Below are 10,244 nucleotides of genomic sequence, written 5' to 3'. Positions count from 1 at the left end.
GGAAGACTAGGATAAAAGGAATTAAGACAGGCAACTTTATCTCTGGCCACAGTTTACGATCATTTTTTTACTTTTCATTTGAAAAGGAAGGTGTGACTGGAGAAGAGATGTCTGTCGGAGTGTACGTTGCAAAAGAGATGGAAGCATGTTGCACGAGTGTTGTGCGTGAAAGGAACCGTGTGAATAGACGGAAAACAAAAGAACAAAAAAAGGTACCAGCGATAGATCGGGGCTTGTGGGGTCGGAGCGTGGCCTGATCATCGCTTCATTTGTATTGTCCCTGTATTGTTAATTTCATTCGATTTTTTAAATACATTTTATTTCATTTTTAAAAGTCATATATCATGTACAATCATACCGATTTACTGATCCCATCAGTTGTTCTGTCCATTTCTATGTTTAGCCCCCGGTGGACAATAAAGAAATTGATATTTCGTCGATAAATTAATTACCAGTTGCGTACTGGAGTTGATCTAATTGACTGACCCCCTCCCCCAAAATTTCGGGCCTTGTGCCTAGAGTAGAAAAGTATATATAAATACGCAATTATATATTTAATTACCTTAATACAAAATTAAGGAGACTAACCATACATTAAGGAATTTAATACATAAAACGTAGATTAATACATTTATTTTCAATGATTTGTGATGACAAGAATCTCAGTTCAACGAAGTTTTTCATGTCATTATATTACATGTGTTACTCTACTCATATTTAATGTGTTGATATTTTCTCTCAGCCATATTACTAGATAAATAGGTTGGAAGATGCTGAGAAAGAGAAAGAAATGAGGAAGAAGAAGAAGATAACACCGGTGATTCTTCATAGCTTCTGTTTAAACGTTTATCATTCCTTTTTTTCTCACCGTCCCCTCGCCTCATCACTAATTGAATTATTAACTCTCTAAATAACATGTTTCTTTTTGTTACATACAGCGTATCTTTTTCATGATTTGTTTTCTTTCTTTATCTTTTACTCATTTACTTTAGTAACTATGATTGGATAGCTTTTATTTTATTGGTTCGGACGGTGCCTATTCCCTTCGCAGAGTTTCAAAGAATGAAAAGTTGATGCTGCAACTATTAGACATAAAAAAAAAGAAACAATACAAACGAAATTTCAACATTTATCCTTCTCCGTGATTTGATTCCGTGATTCGATCGCAAATAACGTCACTATCTCTCAGAGACACGTCTACGGTTAATTTTTCGTTACGAAAGTGCCGTTTACCATGCCAGGAAGAGATATCGGTAAGTAGATCCATGTCGCATATTATAAGAAAATGGTCAGAAAGTTTTCATAGTTTATGTTTCTAGATTGATTATTCCTTCATTTATCTTTGTAACCTTAGTATTTGTCCCATTATGTCTTTTTTAGAATGTCTTAGACTATTCTTTCGTGTGACCTTTTCTTGTATGAGATGGTGAAGTCTGATTTGAAGGATTTGGCAGCTATTTCTGGTAGGTCGAGAGACAACGTAGCGACTCCGTCGCTGTGTTGTTTAGAACTTAGCACCTGATCAAGCAGACCCATTAGTTTTTTAAATTATTTGTGTTATTTCAAATATTGTGTCTCTAGGACTACATTATTTGGAGATCTTTCGTAATAGCCATGAATTCAAAAGTAAATATAAAATATATATATATATATACTTGTATAAATATGTATTCTTGTATATACTTGTATAAATATGTATTCTTGTATTCTTTGATTCGAAATAATTCTTGCCAAGAATCCGCATTACTGTCTCTAGTAAATATACATTTTATATAATCATATATTTTACACTTGAAAACATTTATTAAATAGCTATTAAATAAGCATTAGAAAATTTAACGACGTTCGTATTTTGCTTGCCTTTTTTTCAATATTAGTTTATAACTGTAATTTGGAGTATTGCCCATATTCAACAATTTAAAAAAAATTATTTTGAGCCAGAGAGATTTGGCTGTTACAAGATACTAAATTAATAAATAACCTACTCAACCATGAAATTGAAGAACTACCAAAAAAATTTTCACAAGAGCTTTAATTAAACGCATAAATTTCATTTAACACTTTTATTCTTCTCTTGAAAAGCCTTGCGGAGTTTCGGACCGTGCCCATTCCTGTCTCTGTGCTTTTGTCTTTGTTTTATAAAAGTTTTCAGAATTTTGTTTTGGACTTCTGGGAATCTAGGTCTATGAGATAATTATTAACGATTAAGAAAATTTGGAGTGGGATTATGTAGAAAAGAACGATTCGTTTCAGTCTGTAGAAGCCAAACCAAGCATAAGTCGCTTCTTCTTTATAGAAATTATGTGTGTGTGCGCGCGCGTAAGAGGCCGGAATCATGAAGTTCGGAAACTAGCAAAATAAATAGACGCACATTCATGAGACATGTTCAAAGTGGAATCTGTCTTTCTTAAAAATAAATGAATAGAACTCTCTTGCTTAACTACCTAATTTAATTAGACTTGTCTTCTTCAAATTAGTTCCCCCCACAGTTAATGATACACCGATTCCAACGTTTTCCCCAGGCATACACACTTTTGGAATGCATGTAACGATAATAATTTATGTAGTTATAATTGTATGTGTGTTGTAGGATGCGAAAGATGAACAATGCTTGAAGTTTTAAGGAAATATTTATTTACCGTTACATTACAATACCTTGCCTCGACGGGCAGGTTATGATAGATCCAAAAGCATGCGAAGTAAAGTTTGTGTTTGTGTCCTCTTCATTGTTTAGTAGTAATTACAGAGAGAGATAGAATGATGTTGTAAGAGGACAGAATTAGAGCTAGTGAAAGTTGTAGGGTGTGGGATGTTGTCTCACAGTTGCTGACAGTAAACTTCATTTCTCCCTCTGGCCAAGGTTCTAGCTGGTCAGCCAGACTTCGTTCTCATTGAGTCGTCACCATGTGACTGAACTCGTTGAGTCGTCACCGACTGGTGACTAAACTCATTTTTGCTTGGAGTTTTCTTGCTTTTATAACTATCTATAAGGATAGACATATCATTGAGAACAATAGATTTAGTTGGTGGTCTTGTTATCTCTATTCTAGCTTTTGGTGAAGTAGAAGAGGTTAGAAAGGGTCAAGTGGTGAAGACATTTCGGCCTAGCTAAAGGCATCTGGATAATGTAAAACTGCTGTCAGAGAAAAACCATTGTTCCACCGTGGGAAAAGTTCTGTCGCAGTGTTAATTTAAATTTGGCTATGGTGGATCGAATCCACTTCATGCATACAAGATCCACTACATGCATTTTCAAGAGTGATACGTCATTGTAGCGAATTTTATTCGATTCACATAATGTCGGTAACTGGGTAGATTTAGGGTAGATTTCAAATTTAAGAGATAAAAAAAAATGTTCGCTGGGGTCAATTCCAAAGTGTAGGGCGGTTGTATATGTCCTCAACACTTCAAGATATCCGAGTAAAATTTTTATTGATCTCCTGACCACGCGGAACAAACTCTTGATGAACGACCCCCTTCCAGTCAGAGAGAGACTATAAACATAATATAAAGAACGAATATCAATTCTGTCGCCTGACATTTGAAACCGCATCTCAGAATTCGCCCGCCAAATCAGTTTGCGGCAGGGAAAACTTTTTTGTCCTGTCAATTGAAACAATGATTGATGAGTTTTTAATGACCAGCTAGGTGAAATTAAGTTCAAATGAACCGGATCTAACTTGAATATTTAGCTAAGGTTTGTCCGTCTTTCTACAGACTGCAGATTGTTATAAATACGACCAGCTGACCAGCCAAAGGAGTTAGCTCCCTGCTTGCGATCGTGACAGCCTGTTGCAGACGGTTTTGGGGCTGAACGAGAAACGATGTCACTGGGTCAAACGAAAACTGTTTCACACTGACATTCATCTACTCACACTTGATTAATCTAATTGTCATGCCTACCACATTTACAGATTACCTTTTCTATCCCATCTGTCACATACCCTTTCCTCAGTAGTAATTTCACAAGGCTAAGTAGATTGTCAACAAATGCATACAGTTAAAATTATATGTTGATTTTCATCGATCCGACGTGGTTGATTTATAATTGTAAATGTAACGAAAATAGATCATGTTGTTTGAAACTTCGCCTTTGAGTTACACACTTCTCAACAGGAAGACATACTCTGCAAGAATCATCATCATCATTAGTTACGTCCGATGACTCCATCATCGTCAAATTTTCGGACTTCTTCGTTTACAATAACATACACATTTCAGAGACTCGGATGGGTTTTTCTTCTTAGGGAGTCATACGGACCTCTAAAAACTATAATCCAGTGAGAAAAATTATTGCATATGCGGTAGGTGCAAGTACTAAAGTTGCACTAAAGGGTCACATGTTCAAGCTTAATAACGAAATGTACATCCAAGTAGTGGGTGCAGCCATTGGTGTCAGTATTGCTGACATGTCACTAACCTCTTCATGTTATGCTGGGATAGGAGGCTCAAAAACTGCTTAGGAGAGAGCTCCGTAACCTTGACCATGTACTCCTGCCAACTTAGAGAAAGTTCAGAGAACTTTTACATCTGTTGGTAACAGAAGGCCTCTCTTTTAGAATGAAAAGCAGATTGTATGGTGCCTGCGTATGAACAGCAATGCTACATGGCTGTGAAACTTGGGCTGTAAATGCAGAAGACGTGAAGTTTTGAAAGAAATGAAGCAAGTATGCTTTGATGGATGTGCAATGTCAATGTGTATTTATTACAAAGTGCATGCTTAGAGAAAAATTGGGCATAAGAGACATGAGACGTAGTTTGTTGGAGAAAAGACTGTGCTGGTATGGTCATGAGATGTGGATGAGGACATGGTCAGTAAATATGGAAGGAACATGTGACAGTAATAGACCTAGGAAGACATGGTATAAATTAGTGAAGACCAACCTCAAGATGTTCAACCTCTCAGAGAAGATGAGGGGTGACTGAGATGAATGGCATTATGTTGTGCTTGAGAAGACCAATCTATCTCAACAGAATTGAGGCCTTTCCCCACAACTCATTATCTGACAACCACTCTTCCATCAGTCTTCTATGTCACCCTATCTTCTTCACTTCCTCATGCACCGAACTGATATCCTCTGCATCCAACTAATTATCTGTCACACTATATTCACTCAATGGACTTACCAGCACATCCACTTTTTCCCTTCTTCTAGCTTATCGTCTCATAGTCATGATGTACCTGAACCTCACATCTTTACAGGTGAGCAAGCCATGTATTCACCTCTTTAGTAAGACACCTGCTTGGGTACCTGGTGACCTCACCAGTGCTCATGCTACATTAAAAGCACCCAGTACATTCTGTTAAGTTTTAAGAAGGGCATCCAGTTGTTGAAACCAATGCAAAGCGAGCATAGAACCTGATGAAGCCTTCTTGCTCATCTGTTCTTGTCAAATTGTCCAGCCCATGTCAGCATAGAAAAAAAAGATGTTAAATGATGGTGATGATATATATATATATATACATATATATATATATATATAAGATTGTTTCACATGAAATGTTGTATTGGAAAGGTAACAATAAAATGTTTCAGAAGTGTTAGAGAACTGGTTTATTTAATCAAAGTATGATCCATGTTCATTTATGACGTTTACCCAATGTTTCTCTATGCCATATATTTCATCTTTAAAAATAAAATTCATCTTTTGCTGTGATAAACTGTCCGAATGCTTCAATTACCTCTTCTCTATTTAAGAATGTTTTATTGCTTATGAAAAGCTCAAAATGCTTAAATCAGTGATCATCAGTAGGAGAGATATCAGGGGAATAGGGCGGATTCTGCAAAATCTCATAATTCAGGCTTTGCAACTTTTGGACCATAGCTTGAGGAGTTTGAGGACGTGCGATGTTGTGGAGCAAAACTGGGCCATCTCTGTTCACTAGTCTGGGTTGCTTCTTTTTCAAATTTTCATGCATATAATCAATTTCCTGGCAATATGATGTTACTGTTACTGATTTTCCTTGTTGCAAAAATGAATAATGAATAACTCCCTTCACAGACTACCATACAGTGACCACTAGCTTTTTAGGAGGCAATGGTGGGTTTGGGTAGTGTTTAGGTGACTCTCCTGCATCTAATCACTGTCTTGTTCTCCTGCTGTTGTCAAAGAGTATCCATTTCTCATCACAAGTAATGATTTGATGCTAAAATGTTTTTTTCCAGTCAAGAAAGTAATAAGGAGCATACTTCAAGGTGTCTGTTTTTTGAATCTCGTTCATTTGATATGGAATAAACCTATCTGTTTTCTTGACTTTTCCAAATTTTTACAGGTGTCCAAAGACAGTTGTGCGAAATGTTTGGAATTCTGATGAAAGTTTTCGAACCTTTGCTCTCGGATTTTGTTCAACTAAAGCATTTGATCCATCATGCTGAATAACTGATTTTGGCCTACCTCTTGGTTTATTTTTAAGGCTGTCATCTCCTGAACAAGAGCTTTGGAACCATCTTTGAACAGTTCTGATGTCAACAAAACCATTACTAAACGCATCTACAGCAACAGAGAAAACTGGCCAACTCTGCTATTGAATATGTTGTGCTTGTTTTTTACATGGACTTTATAGTCAGATACTCATTCAGGTATCAACCGCTATACAGTGCTGATCTAGTGCATTTTATGCTACAGGGATTAGAGAAGTTGTCTGCAGGAGGTTTAGAGAATCTATTTCTACACTATCACTTTTCCTTCAGAGTAATTTCCCTCTAAACAGGTTTTTTGCTGTTGTAAGGTGGAGATAACTGTTGTATTACCATAAAGTTTCAACCCTATAAAGTAATCCTCTGATGTTCTCTTCATAAAGAAATATTTCAAATGTTAAAAGAAATATTTACTCTACATTAGGTATTGAGTACTCTTACTTTGATAATAATACTACTTGCAGATATAATAATATTATTATAATATGATATAATATATATTTATGCATGCACAAACACACACACAGGTAAGCACATAAATACAAAACAAGGTAGAAAAATTAGAACTAAAATACCAAAAGTAGAGTAAAATACTATTTTGCTAAAGCCAAAAAAAATTCACAAACAGTTACTCAGAGATTCCTGTGACTCTTCCTCAGACAGTTGTGATAACACATATACCAGTCTGTATTATCACAACTGTCTAATGAGCAGTCATGAAACTCTGAATAAAAATTTGAAGAATTTTTGGCTTTAATAAAATAATATATATATATATATTAATGAAATGTTTATTTCTTATCATTTCCAGGTAAAAAGAAGATTCGCATATGGATGACAATATTAATTATAGCCATTTTTGTGTACATTATTCTCATGTACCAAATCAATCCAGAAACCTACATGAATATACTTTCAGGCAGGTGGTTACGATTTCTTCCATTTTCAGATGTTTCTATCATAAACCAACAGTCATATCATTTCTCATACATTCATTTGACAAATAATTGTTCTGACTCTGTTCAGATCCTTGTTGCTGTGTGTTCAGCCCCAATAAATATACTGCGTCGAAATACCATACGAGAGACGTGGGGTCAATATGCTAGGAATAATTCAAACTTTAAGATGGTTTTTTTTGAAGGTGTTACACATGGTCCTGGTGTTCAAGATGATATTCATGAAGAAAGTGTAAAATATGGTGATATTGTACAAGAGAACTATATTGATCATTATGCAAACTTATCTTTAAAGTCAATTGCTTATCTACGTTGGGTGAGTTCTTCATGTAGAAAAGTAAAATTTGTGTTGAAAACAGATGATGATATGTATATAAATCTTCCATTGTTAGAGAAAACACTTATGAACATGAAACGTTCTCGGTTTATCATGGGTTTACTTTTTAAACATGTTGCACCAATCAGAGATAGTTCATCAAAATGGTACACACCCATATCAAAATATCCAAAGAATGAGTTTCCTGAGTATGTCTCTGGGACTGCTTATCTAATTTCAGGTGACTTAGTACCAGAATTGTATGCAGAATCATTTAATGGAAAGCGCTTCTGGCTTGAAGATGTTTATATAACAGGGATGCTTGCAAACCGAGTGAATGCAACAAGAATAGACAGTAGCAAGTTTACAATCCATAACCAACAACACACTGGCTGTACTTACAAAAACATAATAAGTGGACATCATGTGATGCCAAGAAATATGAAAATTATTTATCAACAATTAAAAGATGTAAATCTTATTTGCCGTTAATTTTCTCTTTTAAAAATAGCAGTTGAAGCTTGCTGAAATGAACTACATGCCCTGCATTCTTGAATATCCTTACACCATATTCTGAGTTCAAATCCTGCCATAGTTGACATCTTTTATTCTTTTGAGGATATGGTTAATAAAACAAGTGGTATTAATATGCTGAGGATCAATTTTTAAGAAGTTTGCTGAGGATTCTCTAGAACTTCTTATCTAATTTCAGGTGACACAGTACCAGAATCTTATACAGAATCCTTTAATGAAAAGCCTTGGTCAATGTACTTGACCATTAATCACAGGTCAAAAATTCAATTCTCACTGGACATTTGCTACATTTTCATTTTATATATTTTTATTAATACTTCAATCCTTGCCAGCATTGAAAACAGATGTTAAATGATGATGATGATGAAGGCTCATTCTTATGTCATATCTATGTGCTTCAAGTGAGTAAAATCTGCAATACAAGGTTCAATCTGTGGTCAAGCCATTTCAATTCACTTCAACCCATGTATTTTGTATAATATCCACCCGAAAAAGTATGTATTCTGCCAAGATTGGGTCTCTGACATATTATTCATGGATATTTAAAGACAAACCCTTCAATGTAGACACAACAATATTTAGGTCTACAGAGAAATGAAAGAGAAATTTCATTGTAAAGTTGTCACGAGGAGCACACTATGAGTACATCTAATACCCCCACCTCTGCGCAATACTTGTTTTTAACTCCAGGCCAACTGAAGTTGAACAGATATATGATCAGAGATATTCCAGCTATGAGCATCTCATCTTTTTAGGACTACCTTATCTAATATGCTTTTATTTAAGATGGTATAATCTGATCTGAGAGATATTTGAATGCTATTTTTAGTTAACTGAGTGACTGTATAGAAGTTCACTCTTTGACTCATAAGGAACCATACAGTGGCTCAAACAGATACTATTTATTGAACAGTTGAGAGGAGAAAAAAGCTAAAAGAGAGAAAAAAACATCCAGAGGTGGGGGTATTAGATGTACTCATAGAAGTGTGCTCCTCGTGACAACTTCACAATGAAATTTCTCTTTCATTTCTCTGTAGACCTAAACCTTCACAACCATTACCACATTTTCTTTCTCTCTGATACTGTTATTACAACCTTCATTCACCAATAATACATTACAGGGATCTTTGGGGTTTGACGGGCAACATGTTTTTTGTAGTGTTTTTGGTACCGAAACACTTTCAAACTTCGAATATTTGTATATTTTGTGGTATAGAACAGATAAAAAATTTTGTATTCGAAATTATTTTATGTAAAAAATTGTCGTATTTCGGTAATTTCAACCAATCACTGACGTCTATTGAGGTGAAAACAATTAATGCCGTAACGGTGTCATGGGATCTTTTCCTTTGAATAAAATTAGTCCCGTTGTTGGTCAACAACCACCCGTGTTACTCTTATTTATGACATCGTTTGTGCTGGTTTTAGGGTTAGGGTTAGTTTTAGGATTACGGTTAGGGTTATGATTATTTTTGCCATAACCTTAACTCTAACCCTATAATTCATAACCATAACCCTAACCCTAAAACCCGAACCCTTACTAGGGAATAATGATATAATTAAACAGGGAATAACACACTTGACACCGAACAGCAGTAATTGTATTCAGCTGAATAGACGTCAGTGATTGGTTGAAATTACAGAAATACGACAACTTTAACATGAAATAACTTGCGATGTACAAAATTTTGTTAAGAAGGTTAAGAGAAGAAGTTGTTTTATATGACACATTCTACCAGTGTCCCAAGTTTGAAAGTGTTTCGTTAAGAAAACAAATGTTACCCGTCAAACCCCAAAGATCCCATTACAGTACTACCATATCTTTCTATCACAGATACTGTTACTACAACCTTCACCCATTACAAAATTACTACAGCCTCTGTCTATTTTTCTACCACTACATTGTTCCTATCCATACTTTTTGTAATTGAACAATTAAATTGAAAAGAAGTTATATTTTATCAAAAATTAAAATTATTTTATACAAAACAACAGCAAGCTTTCTTTTTTCTTTATTAT

At 35.1% G+C, this 10,244-nt stretch overlaps 1 protein-coding gene across 2 annotated transcripts; it reads left to right on the top strand.

Annotated features, from left to right (window-relative positions):
• Positions 1–107: 107 nt before the first annotated feature.
• LOC106870233 (beta-1,3-galactosyltransferase 5) lies at positions 108–10,217 on the top strand. Of its 2 annotated transcripts, none has more exons than XM_014916249.2 (3): positions 108–212; positions 993–1,253; positions 7,231–10,217. In XM_014916249.2, exons 2-3 carry the CDS (start codon positions 1,235–1,237, stop codon positions 8,181–8,183), a joined length of 972 nt encoding a protein of 323 aa, XP_014771735.1. In that variant the 5' UTR covers positions 108–212; positions 993–1,234; the 3' UTR covers positions 8,184–10,217. The 2 variants fall into 2 exon arrangements, with proteins under 2 accessions (XP_014771735.1, XP_052822298.1); XM_052966338.1 differs by lacking the exon at positions 108–212 and adding an exon at positions 682–817.
• The last annotated feature ends 27 nt before the right edge of the window (positions 10,218–10,244 follow it).

The sequence above is a fragment of the Octopus bimaculoides genome, chromosome 3 (genome assembly GCF_001194135.2).
Source record: "Octopus bimaculoides isolate UCB-OBI-ISO-001 chromosome 3, ASM119413v2, whole genome shotgun sequence".
NCBI classification, from domain to species: Eukaryota; Metazoa; Mollusca; class Cephalopoda; order Octopoda; family Octopodidae; genus Octopus; species Octopus bimaculoides.
The sequence above is the reverse complement of the archived record's forward strand: the minus strand, read 5'-3'. Positions and strand labels throughout refer to the sequence as shown.